General features: G+C 39.2%; 1 protein-coding gene across 7 annotated transcripts in view; it reads left to right on the top strand.

The window, feature by feature from the left end:
* Window positions 1-18,988, top strand: part of ZEB1 (zinc finger E-box binding homeobox 1) — a 207,625-nt gene that overhangs the window by 153,291 nt on the left and 35,346 nt on the right. For 3 of the 7 annotated variants that reach the window (XM_075550341.1, XM_075550338.1, XM_075550335.1), the window contains exon 3: window positions 13,399-13,458. The exons of 1 other annotated variant lie outside the window; for it this stretch is intronic. In XM_075550341.1, the coding sequence (XP_075406456.1) occupies window positions 13,399-13,458 (60 nt within the window). Of the gene's footprint in view, window positions 1-13,395; window positions 13,459-18,988 lie in introns of all 7 variants that reach the window. 3 more of the 7 variants (XM_075550340.1, XM_075550337.1, XM_075550334.1) reach the window with 1 other exon arrangement.

Genomic DNA, 18,988 nt, shown 5'->3' with positions numbered 1-18,988 from the left:
GATGAGGGTGGTGCCAGACGGAGCAGTGTTTCATTCTCTCGTACATAGCATTGTTGGGTCAGAATTGAGTTGATAACACCAACAACAGGCTTACTGGTGAAATGGCTGATTCCACAGCTGGAGCAGGGAAAATACAAGGTAGACTCAGAAGTCAGCCTGAAAGAAGTTCCCATGGAAAAATCTTGAATAATTTTAGTGACAAAATTAATAACTGTAGTATTGGATTTTAATTAATAATCCAATAGTTAATTGGATTGTTTATTCTAATAATAGAATAAAATATTGGTCTAAATAAAAACATGATGGAGAAGGAAAAACTCTTATAATAGAATTCTAGTGATAAAGTTTAAAGTAACTAAGGAAATAGGAAACAAACATCAAACACCAAGGTTTATCGCAGTCAAGAAATAGTACTGTGACCCTCAGGAAGGGAATACAGGAAATATGGGTGCTGTAACAAAATGTCTTGAAGATGGTGCCTGGCGATCAGGTAAAATAGTGCCTGGGGTCTTAAACAAGTAGCCATCTAAGAGAGATGTCAACTAAGACCAGATGCAGGAAGCACCCATCATTAGTCATCAAAGGATTGTAGATGACTAATTGTAGATGACTAGAAGTAGGGAATAGTAGCAGAGGTTAGATTGTGAGAATCCAGTTTGCAAAAGGCTATGGATGACAATGGGAGCCCAAGCTACATTTGTGGGATCTACATAGGAAACAAGCCCCGGTGATTTCCCTCTGTCCGTAATAGAGGGGTGGGAGTACAGTGGTTACTAAGTAGGGTACCTTGGAGAGATGTCTATCGCAGCTCAAATGGATAAACCTTATTTGAACGGGGAAAGCCTGGTCAGTTGATGCCCACTCTGATGCACGTTAGCTCTGATCTTGGTTCTCAACATTTTCTCTATTCTTTGTTTGTTTTTCATTTGTACATATTGGGGTTTATCTCAGATGTGCCCTGGCATTGGGGTCATCCTCTTGACTTTGTATATGAAACCGGGATTGGTGAACCTATAGGGACAGCAAGTAGAAGAAGAGTTTCTGGGGGGAGGGCTATAATGGGGGGTGGGGTGGAGTGAAAGGGAGCTGGTGTCAGAGTCCAGGAAGGAAAAGAATGTTTGGAAACTGACTGTGGGAGCACTTGTACCAGACTGCTCGATGTGTGTGTTAGTCTGGGTACACTAGAAAAACAAATTCATAGACATGCATATGTGTGGAAGAGAGAATTTTATATAAAGGGTAATTGTATATTATGAAAACGTCCAAGCCCATAAAGTCCGAGATTAGCCCATATGTCTGATACCAATCTATAAGGCCCTCTTCTGACTGATGAAACACATGCAATGACACCGAATGCAGGATGATCACAGGCCAGTGAGTAGAAAGTCTTTGGATCCAGTGGCATTGTAAGCATCTCAGTGCTGGCAGGGGTCTCTCCGTGGCTTCTCCAGGTCTACGGTTCTAGCTACATCTGGGTAGGTCCATGTGGCTTCTCCTCAGGAATGTCTCACAGGGAGTCAGCCTTGTGCCTTGTCAGTAGAGTGTCTCCAAGGAAGAACTACAGGACTTCCCAGAATTCTCAGGAGAAGGCCATGCCCACACAGAGGCCTCATTGGCTATGATCTGATTGACATGCTAGACCCCACCCCTACACTCTTAATCTTCAAATTAACAAACAGTTATATAACTACCACAATATGATTGAACTATGGAATGATATGATAACTGTATTAACTCCCAATAAAAATGGGTTTTTTAAGTACTATTATTAAAATAATTGGACAATATAAGAAACAGATCATTTTAGATCCTCAAACTATTTCCCCATATGATGATTATGAATTACAAAGAGAAAAATTGTAGCTAATGTGAACAGTTGTCAAAGATTTTATCTTGCTTGGATTCAAAATTAGTGCTCAGATAAGCAGTAGTCAAGAGATCAAACTGTGTTGAATTGGGTAAATCTGTTGCAAAAGACCTCCTTATGCTGTTGAAGAGCAAGGATGTTTCTTTGAGGACTAGGGTGTGCTTGACCCAAGCCATGGTATTTTCCATTGCATCATATGTATGTGGATGTTGGACACTGAATAAGGAAGACTGAAGAATCAATGCATTTGAATTGTGGTGCTGGTGAAGAATACTGAAAGGACCATTGTCTACCAAAAGGACAAACAAATGTGTCTTGGAAGAAGTATGGCCAGAATACTCCTTGGAGGCATAGGATGGGGATATCTTATCTTAAATACATTGGACATGTTTTCAGGATAGACCAGCCCCTGAAGAAGAACATCATAGTTGATAAAATAGAGGGACAGTGAAAAAGAGGGAGGCCTTCAACAAGATGGATTGATGCAGGGACTGCAACCATGAACTTAAACAAAAGAACGATTGTGAGGATGGCATAGGATTGGGCAGTGTTTCATTCTGCTGTGCATAGTTACTGTGGGTGAGAGCCAACTCCATGGCACCTAACAACAACAGTGTGAAGAGACCTGGAAGATAGCAGGTGAACCAAGTGATCAAGGTTAGCATCAATAAAAAGGCATACCCACCAGTGGTTGCTATACTGACAAAGGCACAATTTCACCTGAGAACTGGAATTTAATCACTAGAAAATACCAAGAAACTCAAATTGAGTGGTTATCCTAAAAAGTAAATGGGCTTCTGCTATAGCACCTTGACCACAATTGTCTGTTAGTTTGTGGTACCATAATGGCTGTGTGTGGCTGTGATCCTAGAAGCTATGTCACTGGTATTTCAAATGTCAGCAGGGTCACCCAAAGTGAAGAGTTTTCAGTGGAGCTTCTAGACTAAGAACAGACTGAAGAAGGAATCAGCTGCCCCTTTTGGAGGAAGTACCCTCTGAAACCTTGTACATAGCATGGCTGCAATGTGAACACAGATCAATGAATAGAAGAGAATATTGTCAGCGATATTGCTGGAGGATGGCCTCTCAGGCCAGAAGGCACTGGAAATGTGAAGAGAGATTTTGATGCTTGGCTTAAATAAGAAGAGGGGAACTCCTTATCAAGCCCTATGTATGTAAGTTGGCTATTTATACTTAGGTTTTTAGGCAAGTGTATTTTTATTTTTTCCCCTTCCGTAGCTCAGAGACAAAAGGAACAATAATATAGATAATATAAATGGCTAAAAGTGCATGTGATTTAGTTGGGTAACTTTATTTATGTGTTATCTCTATTGCATTAAAAATGTAAATCACAATTTTTAAGAATAAGCTCTTTCAGAACATCTTTAGTAAGAAAAAAATGATAAGTAGGTTATCATGGAATGAATTTCTTCTTTTACTAACACTATCTCAGACTCTTTTAAAAATATGCAATAAGTAAAACATGTTTTTGTTAATATATAAGTTGAGTCAAAAAAGTATGGCTATAAATCATGGAACACTATTCAACAAAAATAGCAAGATATGAAGCTAGTGTTTCTTGACATATCCTACCTCTAGCTCTGTAAACTTCTGAAGGTTGTGTTTCTATCTCCCGCCCCCCGATAATTCTCCATTCCTTGATTTACATCGCATCATAATGGCAGTTTGGGGATCCTCAAAGGACTCAAACTATGTTCCTTTCCCATGTTATTTGAGTTTGGGGGAACAAAAGGCAGTCTCGAGTGGCAAGATCCAAGCTAAAGGGTTGGCGTGCGGTTTCCCAACAGAATTCTTGGCGCACAGCCCTTGCTCCCTCTGAAGAATGGGCAGGCGCATTGTTGTGATGGGGGAAATTTCTCACAAATGCAACTTCAGTTTTCTTAAAACTTCTTACTAATAAACACTGTGATCATTCTGTGTCCTTTGAGAAAATCTATAACAATTACCCTTCTGGAATTTCTAAAAAAGTCCAATTGCTAAACCTTCTGAGCTGACCTGTCAGACTTGAATTTAACTGACCTATAGAAGATCACCTTGGAAGCCACTGTTTTGATTGGAAATTTTTTTCTTCCTTTTTAAAATCATTTTGGGGGGGGCGGCTCATACAACTTTTATCACCATACATACATACATACATTAATTGTATAAAGCACATTTGAACATTCATTACCTCATCATTCTCAAAACATTTGCTCTCCACATAAGCCCCTGACATCAACTCCTCATTGTTACCCCCTGTCTCCCCCCGCCCCCTCCCTCATGAACCCTTGATAATTTGTAAATTATTATTTTGTCATATCTTACACTGGCTGACGTCTCCCTTCACCCAGTTTTCTGTTGTCTGTCTCTCAGGGAGGAGGTTATATGTAGATCCCTGTAATCCTCTCTACCCCACCCTCCCGGTATCACCACTCTCACCACTGGTCCTGAAGGGATCATCTGTCCTAGATTCCCTGTTTCCAGTTCCTGGCAACTTTGATCTGTTCGCTGTCATTATCTTTTTGTCTTTTCTAGAGTGTCATAAATATGAAACATTGTATACCTGGCTTCTGTCATTCAGTACAGTGCTTCTGAGTTTCATCCAAGTTATTGCCTGTGATAGTAGTTTGCCTTTTCACTGATGAATAGTATTCCATTGTATGGACATCCCACAGTTCATTTAGCCATTCACCCTTTGTAGGACAGTTAGGTTGTTTCCAGTTTATGCAGAGTTTGAATAAAGCTGCTACAAACATTAGTGTTCATGCTTTTTCTGAACCTGTCTTCATTTCTCTTGTTGAATCGTTGAACCATATGGTATATTTAACATTATCAAAAACTGTCCATCTGTTTCTCAGAGTAGTTCTACTTTTTGTAGTCCCATAGTCACGTCTGAGAAATTCACTTTCCCACAGCCGTACCAGCATTTGAATGCTTACTCCAGCCCTGCTAAGAGGTATGTGGTGAGATCATGGCTTCTGTTTGCATTTTTCTGATGGGTAACAAAGTCGGGTCTCTTTTCATGTGCTTATTTGCAGTCTGGCTCTCCTTTATGAGATCTGTTTCCTGTCTCTGGTGCATTTTCTAATTAGATTGTTTTATTATAAAGTTTTGAATGTTCTTTATATTTGTGACATGTTTTACTACAGCCTTTAGCTGTCTTTTTATTCTTTTTTGAGTTTAAGATTTTAATTTTAACATTGAAATTGTCGAATGCTCTTTCTGAGTTAATTGATATGACCATGTGGTTTTGCTTTTAGGGGGGCCTGTTATAGTGGAATTCATTGATGGGTTTTTTAATTAAACAGCCTTCAATCCCCTGGATAAGGCCCACTTGGTTATTTTCCTGTTGTATATTTCTGAATTTCATTTGCTAATATTTAAAGAGTGTTGTGTGAATATTCAGAAAGGATGTTGGTCTATAGAGTTTTTCTCTTTTTTTTCCTTTTTCCTTGTACTGTTGCTTTCTAGTTTGGGTATTATCCTGACACCAATCCCTTAAAACTAGAAATTATTCCTTCCTTATTTTCTTGAAAGGATTTAAATTTGATGTATTTTTTCCTTTGGTTAAAATTCATGAGCAAAACCTTCTAGGCCTGTACTTAGTTTTTTAAGGTTTTTAAACTAAGAACTTATTTTTTTAACCATTATAGGGATATTCAAATTATCCACTCAATCAAGGATGAGTTTTAGTAATTTGTGGACTTTGAGGAATTGATCCATGTCATTTGTTTTCATATTTGTAGTATTCTTTTATCATCTTTTTAATATATACTGGCTCTGTAATAACTGTTTTCATTCTTTATGTGAATAATTTCCTTAATATTAATATTTTGTTTATTCCTTTTTTTACTATAAGTTTGTCCATTTTATTGATCTCTTTAAAGGACCACCTTGTGGTTTCATTGATTTTCCTTTTCTGTTTTTAATTTTATTGATTTTTGCTGTGTACTGTCTTTCTGCTCACTCTGAGTTTGTTTTGCTCTTGTTTTTCTATTTTTTAAAAATGATAGTTTAGAATTTTTGATACCCTTTTTTCAGAAACATAAGCAGTTGATGCTATAAATTTTCTTGTAAGAATAGGTTTAGCTGCATGTCATGGATTTTGATATGTTACCTTTTTTGGTTTTTGATTTTTTTTTTTCATTTTCCTCTGACCCATTGATTTAGAAAGATGTTAAATCTCTAAATGGAGATTTTCTATTATTGATTTTCAATTTAGATTTACTATGGTTTATAGTACATACTTTATATTATTTCAACTTTTAATTTTTTTTAAATTTTGGTTTATGGTCCTGGATATCAGTCTATCTTGATGAATGTTCTGTGCGCAGTTGAAAAAGAAACCTGTGTACACTGCTTCTCTTAGATGGAATGTTCTACAAGTGTTAGTTTGATGCAGTTGTTAGTGGTACTTAGTTCTTCTGTATCCTGCCTGACTTTCTGTCTCCTTGTTCTTTGAATTAATAAGATAAAACTAAAAGAAAACCCTTTGGCACCAAGTCAGTTCTACAACTAGCTGCCCTGTGTGACAAAGCAGAACTGCACAAAGGGTTTATGAGGCTCCAAATCTTTATTTTCTGTTTCCGTTTTCTATTTCTATTTTCCTATATTCTGTTAGATCACTTGGATATTCTTAGTTTTTCATTTTAATATAGGTTTTTTACTGTATCTCTTTATGTAGATTTTTCAGTGATTTCTCTAGAGATATCCGTGTATATCACCAGTGCTCTTCAGTCTCCTAGAGTCGGTGTTCCATGGCCCCCAAGGGGAGTGTATAATCCTTACCACTTTACAGACAGGGACAGTTACCCTTCCAGCCACACAAGTTTCTCTCTGATAGCAGTTCCTTTCCTCTTTTGGGGGGGTGGGGGGGGTAGATTATTTTTATTAGGTCACTGGCTTGTGCTTCTCAGTTTGGATCAAGCCAAGGAACTAGATAATAAAGCACGAGAACAATTTCTGACTAGCTGCCAACAGTATCTGAGTTAATTTTTTTAGTCATTTTATTAGGGGCTCATACAACTCTTATCATAATCCATACATATATCAATTGTGTAAAGCACATTTGTACATTCATTACCCTCATCATTCTCAAAACATTTGCTCTCCACCTAAGCCCCTGGCATTAACTCCTCATATTTTCCTCTCCCTCCCTGCTCCCCCGCCCTCATGAGCCCTTGATCATTTATGTTATTATTTTGTCACATCTTGCCCTGTCCGACACGTCCCTTCACCCAATTTCCTGTTGTCCATCCCCCAGGGAGGAGGTCTCATGTAGATCCTTGTAATCGGTCCCCCCTTTCCAACCCACCCTCCCTCTGCCCTCCCAGTATCACTACTCACACCACTGATCCTGAAGGGATCATCCGCCCTGGATTCCCTGTGTTCCTATCTGTACCAGTGTATGTACTCTGGTCTAGCCATATTAGTAAGGTAGAATTGGGATCATAATAGTGGGGGAGGGGGAAGCATTTAGGAACTAGAGGAAAGTTGTGTGTTTCATCGGTGCTACATTGTACCCTGACTGGCTCCTCTCCTCCCGAGACCCTTCTGTAAGGGGATGCCCAATTGCCCACAGATGGGCTTTGGGTCTCCACTCCGCACTGCCCCCCTCATTCACTATGATAAGATTTTTCGTTCTGATGATGCCTGAGAAATGATCCTTTCAGCACCTTCTGAGCACACAGGCTAGTGTGCTTCTTCGATGTGGGCTTTGTTGATTCTGAGCTAGATGGTTGTTTGTTTACCTTCAAGCCTTTACACCCCAGATGCTATCTCTTTTGATAGCTGGGGACCATCAGCTTTTTTCACCACATTTGCATTTTTGCATTTCACCTGCTTTGTCTTCAGTGGTTGTGTTAGGAAGGTGAGCATGACTCTCACTCTCTCACTCACTTTACTCACTTACTCTCATTCTCTCACTCACTCTCTCACTCTCACACACTCAGTTACTCTAACACACTCACACTCACACTCACTCTCTCACTCAGTTACTCTAACTCTCTCATTCTCTCACTCACTCACACTCTCTCACTCACTTTCTCACTCTCACACTCACTCACTCAGTCGCACTCTCGTTCTAAGAAAAAAAAAGACAGGAAGGTGAGCATCATAGAATGTCAATTTAGTAGAAGAAAGTATTACTGCATTGAGGGAGTACTTGAGTGGAGACCCAATGTCCTTCTGCTGCCTTAATACTAAACCTATAAATATATGCACATAGATCTATTTCCCCAGCCTCATATATAAATATATTTGCATAGTACATGCCCTTATTTAGACTTCTATAAATGCCCTTTGCCTCCTAGCTCTTTCCTCTCTTTCCTTTGACTTTCTTCTTGTCCCACTATCATGCTTGGTCTTCATTTGGTTTTCAGTAATTCCTTCAGTTACATTACCCTTGATCACGCCCTACCAAGCCTCCTATACCCTCCTCACCACTGATTTGGATCACTTGTTGTTCCCTTGTCCCTGGGTTTGTTAACACTACTACCTGCCCCCCCACCTCCCTCTCTCCTATGCCCCCCCCAGAACTGCTGGTACCGTTGTTTTCTCCTCCAGATTGTTCATCCAGCCTATCTTATTTAGACAGACCTGCGGAGATAAAGCATGCACACAAAAAGACAGAGCAAAACCAAGCAACAATATACAACAAAACAAATAAGAAAGAAAAGCTTGTAGTTAGTTCAAGGACTGTTTGTTGGCCTTTAGGAGTGTTTTCCAGTCCAGTCTGTTGGGGCACCACGCCCTGACCCCAAAGTCCATCTTCAGCATTCCCTGGGGTCCTCGCCACTCCGTTCCCTTGCTGTTCTGTTGCACCCCCTTAGTGTTTTGCCTCGGTGTGGCTGGATCAGATCAGGGACAACTCCCACACTGTCTCCAGTGTTGTCCCCTGAAGGGCTATGGGTCAGTGAGGGATGTCATGTCTCATAGTGGGACTGGCCATGTGGTCCTCTCTGTGGACTGGCTGTTCTAATTGGGAACATTGTCCACAAGGCCTGGTGGGCCAGGATGTGCCCCACTTTCTCCTCCCCCTTCATCTGCTCCCGTGTGCTCCAGTCAGATGTGTCCTCTCCTGGTACTACATGTTCAGAACTGTCCTTTGAAATAAACTCTTCTGGGGGAGGGCAGGTGTCCACGCAGTAGTTGGGATTCCTTTTCTTTCTGAAGATCGTCCTTCAGCAATTCTTTCGTGGTGGATTTGCTGACCATGAACTGTATGATTTTTCTGTCATATGAGGTTATCGTCATTTTACCTTGGTTTATTCAGGATAGTTTTACTGGATATAGAATTTTGAGTTAGCAATTATTTTATTTCAGCATTCAAAAGAATGTTGCTCCATTACCTTACAGAACCTGTGGTTTCTGATGATAAATCTGTTCTCATTTAAATCTAAATCATTGTTCCCTATCTCTAACTTTTTCATATGTGTTATATATTATAAATATGCGCACATAAATATAAGCATACATTACTTACACATATATTTGTTCCTTTTTAGCATATTTGTTTTATTTACAATATAACATATGTTAAAGGTATAAGGAAGAGTTATTACTAAGTAATGCCTACTCAGTAAAGCTTAGTATTTTTTAATCTAAAGCTTAATTTATTTATTTATATAAATTTAGATCATTTTATTCGGGGATCTTACAACTCTTGTTACAATTCATACATCCAGAAGGGTAGGGGAAGTGGGGAGGGAGGGGCACTGATCACAAGAATGGCACATTACCACCCCCCAACCAGGGGGAGAACAGCAGAAACCAGAGGGGAAGGGAGACAGCAGTCCGTGTGAGATATGAAAATAATAACAATCTATAATCTATCAAGCGGCCACAAGGGTGGGGGAGGGAGAGAAAAAGAGGAGCTGATCCCAAGCGCTCAATGGAAAGTAAATGTCTTGAAAAGAACGATGCAATATATGTACGGATATGTCGGAAACAATTGATATATTAGTTTCTTAGTTTGAGTGTGATAGGTCTGGACCTAGAATTTTGGAGGATTATCCTGTTTGAGGTTCAATGAACCTTTAAAATCTACTGGTTTATACCTTTTGCTAAATTTTGGAAGCTTTGAAAGACTTTCCTTTTTCTTCTCTTCCGCCAGACACTACTGACACAGGAATGTTAGACATTTTTGCTAGATTTGGGAAGTTTTTGAGCAAAAAAATCTTTTTCTTGTCCTCCTGACACTTGAGTAACAGGAATGTTGGTCATTTTTTCCTTGGCCTACATATCCCTGGGCCTTTAAAATATATTTTACTGTGTATTTTTGAAAGTACAGTCAACTTTCCATATCCACCATTTCCATGTACACAGATTCAACTAGGTATCAAAAATATTAAGGAGAATAAAAAGCAATCAAATGGTCAAAGCTCTCCTTCTGAAAAGGAGCATCCAGTGCTATTTACATACTTAGCATTACTCTGTATTAGGTATTATAAGTAATCAATCAATCCCCAGATGATTTAAGCTCTGCTCATCTGCCTATTTATCTTACTGTAGTGAGTTGTGTGCTGTTGTGATGCAAAAAGACCATTAAAAAGAAGGTAGAAATAAAAGATCAAAATGAATGCCCAGGGGTATTCAGAAACTTGATACAAAACACAGTGTAGATAAAGTGCAAGGAAGAAATACTGAAGTAAAGAGTTGGAACAGATTACAAAGGGCAGCTCAAGAAGACTAAGTATTATGGTGAAATGTGGAAAGGCACAAAATTAGATAATGCAAAAGGAAAAGCATGCCTGGCATTTTTCAAGCTGGAAATACGGAATGGTACAGGAAGCATCACAGAAAGATAGAAGGAACACACAGTCACTGTATCAAAAAGAACTGGTCGACATGGAACCATTTATGCAGTAGCATATGATTAAGAATTGATGATATGGAACAGGAGGCATTGGTTAAAGACAAACAAAGTTCCACTGAAGATGCTCAGTCGTCTATGCCAAGAAATGTGAAAGAAAGCTACCTGGGAAAGATCCATATTTGTGCTTATTCCAAAGGATGGTTATCCAATAGAATGCAAAAATTATCAAGTGATAGCAAGTAAAATTTTGCTGAAAATAATTTTAAAATATTTGCATCCATACATCAACAGAGATTTTCCAGATACACAAATCAGACACAGAAGAGGACAAGAAATGATGGCTATCATTGCTGATGTTGGGTGGATCTTTGCTCAAAGCAGAGACTAATACCAGAAAAATGTTTACCTGTGTTTTCTTGACAATATCAACCTATTAGATTGAGTGGATCACAACAAATTATCTCTAGCATCGCTGAAATGCAGCAAAGAACTGAATATGGCTCTTCTAACCATAGCCTTGGTTACAGCCCTCACAGGAGCTTCATGTCCTGGTGAGTCCAGGCACGAGCAGGGAAGATACAGAGTGGATTACATAATACCCGTTGTGAGTGATGATTGTCCTCCTGCTGGATGTACACACACACCCACACACACAACTTTTGTCTATTTATTCCAAATGGCAGCATCGTGCCGAACTATTATTATCACCAGATCCTGGCATTGCTGTAGTCAAGACACAGTCTGTCGCAAGAGTCCTTATTGCTCTATTCTGCCTCCTATCTCATCTTGAAGCCCTGTCAGCCAGGAACCTGCTCTCTGTTTTGATGGATTTGCTTTTATCACTCATCCTTTTTCTGAAGATTCACCTAAGTGGGTGAGTGTGGATGTGGTGGTTGTTGCTGCTGTTGGGCGCGCTCTAATCAGTTCTGACTGTACAGGAGAATGACGTGTCACCCAGTCCTGCGCCAGCCACGCAGTCGTGCACTCACGGTGTCAGTCCTTGTGGAGGGCCTTCCCCTTCCCATCCACGGTGGCCTCTGGCTGCAGTTTGCTCCTTCTGTTGCTGAGTAGTCAGGCTATGACTAGTTCACCTGTGCCTGCAAAAGAAAGGACAGCTCTTAGGAGTTTGATCAAAAAGGAAAGCACTCAGAGAATTCTGATACTCCTTCCTAACTACATGTAGGTTCATCCATCCTTTTTAAGGCAGTGGAATTACCAGATCCTAACAAGAAATAAAAATCTAATCTGTAAGTAGATTCTACCACATACATATTCCCGTATAAAAACCCAAGAAAGGTAAATATCTTTTGAAAAGTATTAGAACAGCTTCGATTTCTGTATTTCCCCCGATACTGATCCAAATAAGCAGCAGGAAACAACCCACTCCTGGGCAGCACTTTGTTTGCAGTAAGAGTATACACCTTAAACATTAGCGCACCCCTGGTTTTAAATGTTCATTTTAAATGCTGACCTAAAAATGAGGGGAAGAATGAAGACTTAGTTTTTAAGTTGTGAGATGTAAGGGGACTAGATTTTACTGTAAACCGCAAGGAAAACCAAAAAAAACCACACTCACTGCCATTGAGTCACACTCAGTGCTGACTCATGGCAACATTTTACCAAGGATTTTAAAATTGTCATTTTTCTGATGGCAGGTATAAAATCAGGTTCTTCAATAGAAGTTAATCTCTTCATTATATACTTTAGATAATATTTTCCTGTTGATCTAAAAGGATATGTGTGTATTTTAACTGTTTTTCATATAGTGAATCTTTAAGTACTCATGAAATTAACTAGTAGAGAAAATCTGAATAAACTGGCCTGGTTAGCCAAGAAGTGTGGAGAAATGCATGCTTGAACTCAGTGCAAAGACTTCATTTGATTAATGCTGTTTCTCAATCCAACAATCAAACCTAGGAGAATTCTAAATCAAGATTTTTGACTGGCATATTTAATGGAATTTGATTGGGGTGCAGATAACTGCACGGTATTTATTATGACTTTATAAGTATTCTGATTGTAATTATGATATTACTCTGCTACTAGTTGAAAAAGAGTAGCTTTTTATTAACTCTTTAAAGTCTTTCACAAGGAGCCCTGGCAGTGCTGCGGACCCAATCACCAGCTGCTCCTCGGGAGAAAGCTGGGGCTGCCTGCTCCTGTAAAGCTCTATAGCTGCTGGGTTGACTGTCACCCATCAGTTGACACGATAGCAGTGAGTTTGGTTCCAGGAGTCCTCACTGAGCTGATGACAGTGGGTCTGACGTCTTTCACAGATGCACGCCTTCTTAGTGTAGTCAAGAAACTCCTGTAGGCAAGAAAATGTGCTGGATTATATGAAGCATACTTGCTGTTTCCAAAATGTATTTATATGACAAAGTATTCACTCTGAGTTTATTTTTGCATTCTTAAAAAGAAGCTTGCTGTCTAGGTACTCCCCCACCCCGTGTGTCAGGAGAGTAGGATGGTGTCCCTTAGGATTTCCTGTGACCTTTTTCCCTGCCAGGTCTTTTTACGAGGTGTCTTTGGGTGGACTCCAACCTACAACCTTTCAGTTAACAGCCAAGCATATTAACCCTTAACATAAGATGCCCTAAATAATGCTTTGCACTACTCATTATTCTACTGATATTGATAGGTTAATGTCTGTCCCTTGCCCCTGCCACCTCTGTGACATGTGTGTTTACCCCTCCTTCTCTGAACTGTCTTTCAGCAGGAAAGGAAGGACAGGAAACCCTGGGGCCTGAAGCTCAGACAGACGAAGCTGGATGTGCAGGTAGGCAGGACTCTCTTGCCGTCTTCTTTCTTGCTACAGTCTTTCAATAATATGATTTGTGACCCTGGCTTTCCCATTGTGAGGAGTCTCCTTCCTCCTTTCAGTCTTGCTTCCCTTGAATATTTAAGTGCTTAGGCATACGGAAAGGAAAGAGCCTTGGTGGCATAGTGGTTAAGAGTCGGGCTGCTAACCACAAGGTCAGTGGTTTGAAACAACCAGCCTCTCCGTGGGAGGTAAGGCAAGGCTTTCTACTCCCATAAAAATGGAAACCCACAGGGCAGTTCTTCTCCAGCCTGTAGGGTCCCTATGAGTTACAGTGGACTTGCTGGCAGTGAGTTACGTCGGCATACGGAGTTAAACATTACAGGCTTAGATTCTTTACAGTATAAATCTGCAGATTCACATGTGATGGGTTTTATTCAAGAAGGATAACAAATATAATCTGTAGAGAATTTTAAAGTTAAGTGTTTTCATGATGATTTAACCATTTATAAATCTTTGACCAAAGTTCAAGAAATGTGCATCTAACCATTTTTAGTTTCAGCATTCCTTCATAGCCTACACTGAACTGCTCACAGGACAAAAAGAAGAAATGCAAATAAGCAACCATCCTAGTATCTATAAATCAGACTAAAATCATAAATATGTGAGTGAACACATCACAACAGAGACTCCAAAGCATTCCTTGTAATTTTCTGATTGAAAAAGAACAACATGATGTCCAGTTGCAATTGACAAGGAAATTTGCCTCTAGATCACTGAAAGTCCGTACTCCCCAAGTTTGAGGGGCTTCTCTGATAATGGACTCAGATCAGATTTAAGAAACAGTCCAGTAAGTGAAATACTTAAATCCAGATTTAACATGCAGTAATACCAGACACAATTTATGGTGCAAATAATTTAGCTAGAGCTGTGAGAAGGTATACTTCATAAATGAAGGCCACATTATTTTCTCAAAATGCTGTAGCTGAAAGTGTAATTGCAATTTGAACATTAATAATATATCTACCTAGTTTTAATTAATTTTACCTCTAAATTAGAGATTTTTCCTACAGCGTTCATTTTAGGAATATTATAGACAGCTTTTAAATTATATTTTACTGTGTAAGATGAGCATGGTTCATGATGATAAGTGTCAAGATTTGATTTTCATCCATGCTGTAAACATTAATAGGTCCATACTTGTCAGTTATCGCATAAGACTGAGTAAATCTTCCTGTTGTTATTAAAGGGGCATTTCACATTAATTAAATAATGTGGGATATGTGGCCATTTAGGAAGCCTACTAGCTAAGTATTTATATTCTGCCTTTAAGTTGGTTGTGTATAATTTGCATGAATAATGTATTCCGTATGCTCATTATCAAATATTTGCCATACTAACTTACAGATTATAGAAGATATTTAAACTAGATATTTGTTAATAGTAAAATCATAATATAAATGAACAGGAAAGAATGTCATTTATTACACACTCTTCTGCCTAATGTTACATTTTGATGATTTATAGATATATTAGCAGACACAGATTATTTTATCTACGTGGCTAATGCTATATAAAGCATTCATAGTTCCTCATTTATTGCATTTTACCTCACAGCTTCCTCTTCACTAGGGAATTAAATACATTATGTCAGGTTGAAGTACTGAGTACAAAAATTCCTTCTTTTTAAAAGCTTCTGGAAGTACTTGTACTGACCAAAGTTGCTGCTAAAGAGTAAGATCTCTCTCCCAATGCCAGAAACAATACCTTCTGCATTGTTTTCCAGGAACTTGGAGAGTTAGGAATAAGCAAATACTTGAATAAATCCCTGATCAGTATGGCTTTGGGGAAAGAAGGATGACGAGTGTACATTTGGGAATTTTGAGCAGTTAAACTTTTTAAAACTGTATTTTTCCTTGGCTTTTGTTATTACCTTGTCTTCTAGGGAATAATGTGCGGATTGACATAGTAAACAAAAACATTGTACAAAGGTTACCATCATTAGTTTAGAACTTGGTCAGATCCTTTCCATAGCTGACTTCCTTTTGCAATTCACGCAGTTGTCACAAGAATGGCGGTTCTGAGCTTAGTATTCAGAGTATGAAAATTCACCCAAAACAAGCCTTCATTCCTTCTCCTCAAACCAAAGGATACTGTATTCTGGATAGTAAAAAATACATTGATGGCTAGCTTGTTTTAAAAAATAGTCTCCAAAGGTGTCTTTCTGTGTTTATTCTCTCTGGCTTGTGATTATAGTCTTATAATTCTGTATTTAGACAATCAGCTCTTAGGTTTTTCAAATTATTATCTGAGGTTTCTGATTTCTCATTTCTCGTATTTAAATGCAAATGCTTATCCACCTTAATATTGGTATTTCCTTAATATTGACCTTTTCATGAGTATGAAATTTCCAGTACTTTCAATTTTATGTGTAAAAACATCAGCATTTCTTGTCTCAGCTTGAAACTGGGTTTGGTAAATGTGGGTCCATGAGACCTTAGTTTAGCAGGTAGAACACAGGATTTGATATCAAATAACTAATAACAATCCATTCTAACAGATACTTGTTGACTATGTGATTTTGGTTTACCTAAATTTTCTGACCTTAAATATTTTATTGGGGACAAATTTAATTGGGAATTATAATGTTCACCTTTATGGATTGTTCTAAGGATGATAGCTAATTGATTACCTGACATTTACTATGTGCCGGGTACAGTACTAAGTAAATTATTAAATGAATTAGTCCTCACATCATCAAAGTATATAAACTCATTATGTCCTGTCTCACAGCTTTTTAAAAAATGTTTATTGGGAGCTAGTACAATTCATCACAATCCATACATAACATCCATTGTGTCAAGCACATTTGTTGCCATCATCCTTCTCAAAAGATTTTCTTTCCACTTGAGCCCTTAGTATCAACTCCTCATTTTTCCCCTCCCTCCCTCAAGAACCCTTGAAAATTTATAAATTATTTTTTCATGTCTTACACTGCTGTCTCCCTTCACCCACTTTGCTGTTGTCTGTCCCCCAAGGAGAGGGTTATATGTAGATCATTGTGATCCGTTCCCCTTTTCTCCGCCCACCTTCCCCTTCCCCTCCTGGTATCTCTACTCTCATTATTGGGCCTGAGGGCTTTATTAGTCCTGGATTCCCTGTGTTTCCAGTTCTGATATGTACATCCTCTGGTCTAGCTGGATTTTTAAGGGAGAACTGGGATCATGATAGTGGGGGAGGAGGAAGCATTTAAGAACTAGAGGAAAGTTGTATGTTTCATCGTTGCCATACTGACTGGCTAATCTCCTCCCCACAACCCTTCTGTAAGGGGATGTCCAGTTGCCTACAGATGGGCTTTGGGGTCTCCACTCCTCACTCCCCCTCATTCACAATGATATGATTTTTTTTGTTCTTTGATGCCTGATACCTGATCCTATCAATGCCTCGTGATCCCACAGGCTGGCGTGCTTCTTCCAGCTTACAAACTTTTTAATGGACTTCTAAGCTTAGAAAACTTTAAGCGTAAGTAGTTACAAAGGATATAATTTCTGACATCTTTAAATTGTTAGCATTTTAACATTACTATCCAGTGACATTCATAGCCATTTAATACCTGCTTTCATTCACTTAAAAAATATGAATAAACTCTTCTTTAATTAGAAATGCTGTAACTAAATATTTCCTCCTTGAACACGTATTTTCACATGTGGAGCCTGGGAGCTCCAGGCATCTAACCTCTTCCAGCTCCCAAGGCTGATTGTAAGAGACAGAGGTTAGACATGCTTCCATCCTTCATAGCTTTTTTGGTTCAATAGTTTGATCTATAATTAACATGTGGTAAAATGTAATAGTTCAGTTATGTTAAGAAGGATTGTACAATTATCACCACAATCAACTTTGGAGCATTTTCTTCCTTCTTGTGCCCATTGCTAGTGACTCCCCATCTCCCCACAACTTCCATGCCCCCAGATTGCTGTCTTCATAGATCCACCCATCCTCGCTTTCCTATACACAAAAACATACTAAACAAAGACAAAACGCCAAAAGGATCAACAACAATGGCCATATAAAACAGAAATCTCAATCTTAAAACAGAGAATATTGGAAAATTAGAGTAAATTCAAAATTAGTGCAAAAGGAATAACAAGTTGTTGTTAGGTGCTGTAGAGTCGGTTCCGGCCCACGGGATCTTATGCATAACAGAACGAAACACTGCCCAGTCTTGCACCATCCTCACAGTTTTCCTATGCCTGAGCCCCTTGGTGTAGACGTGATGTCAGTCCATCTCTTTGAGGGCATTCCTCTTTTATGCTGCCTCTCTACTTAAACATGATGTCCTTCTCCAGGGACTATTCACTCCTGACAACGTGTCCAAAGTATGTAAGACGAAGTCTCACTATCCTTGCCTCTAAGGAACACTTTGGTCATACTGCTGACAACACAGATTGGTGTGTCCCATTAGCAGTCCATGGTACTTCTTCTCCAGCACCAGGTTCAGTACATCTACTAAAAAACCCTTTGACAGTGCCCTTGGTCTAATATTAGGGATGTTTACACTCCTAGATTATGTTCAGTGGAGACTCATCAGGGATTCAATCTACCTGGGCCCCCACTATCATCCATAGTATTCCACAAATCAGGTGTTTAGAATTTAGCCGCTGGTACCATTCCCTCCTCTGGGTTTGGATCTTATTCATTACAATCCTTGGGTCACACAGGCTGCTTTGTGGATCTATTGGCGCCTCGCTTTGATGGCCGCTTGTTTTGAGACAGCCTTTAAAATCCTAGACGAAATCACCATCTGATTTCTTCAATACACTTTTTTGTATAGCCCCCATATCTTCAGTGGTCACCTCATGAGTGTGAAAACCATGTCACAAAAACTAATAGTTCCTATATTAGGGCTATAATTCAGTGAGAGCTCAAAATCCATTCATACTACTGTGGTTTCTCTATGCCCCTGGTTTACTTTAGAAACATTATTTTATTGGCATACATCATTCACTCTATTCTGATACCAACTGTTCCTTCTACAGCACTCTGCTTTACCTGTACTACACCTCTCTGTTGGGGTCAATAATGCATTGCCATGGTCACACGGAATTCACAAACATTGCTCACAGTTTATAATGTGTTTTATAATGTTCTCTGTTATAAATTGATAATGATGTCTCTAAAGTGAACCAGAGACACATATAAAAGGTAAGTACATGAATGGATTTTGGGTACCCATTTAATTCTAGCCCCAAGCTAAGAGCAATTTGTTTTTATGATTTGGACCTACTTGGTAGATTTGTTAGGGAAGTTAACAAGTGACAGTTCAGGTGAGAAATGCTCAGGATACAATTGTTAGGTCACAATAGTTTCTTCTCTGTCCTGTCCATTAGCAGACCTCTCCCTTGACCCCCAGCCCCTTGACCTAGCCTCTGCCCTCCTCGGCAGTGTTACAAAGCTTTTTTTGGTGCTGCCAATAAATTCCTAAAGAGCATGCCATTCCACCATCACCCTCCGCCTGAAAGCATTCAGCTCCCCTAGTTGGGTGCCTGGA

This window comes from Tenrec ecaudatus, chromosome 5 (genome assembly GCF_050624435.1).
Source record: "Tenrec ecaudatus isolate mTenEca1 chromosome 5, mTenEca1.hap1, whole genome shotgun sequence".
NCBI lineage: Eukaryota > Metazoa > Chordata > Mammalia > Afrosoricida > Tenrecidae > Tenrec > Tenrec ecaudatus.
Note: the sequence above shows the minus strand (reverse complement) of the source record. Positions and strands in the feature narration are given on the sequence as shown.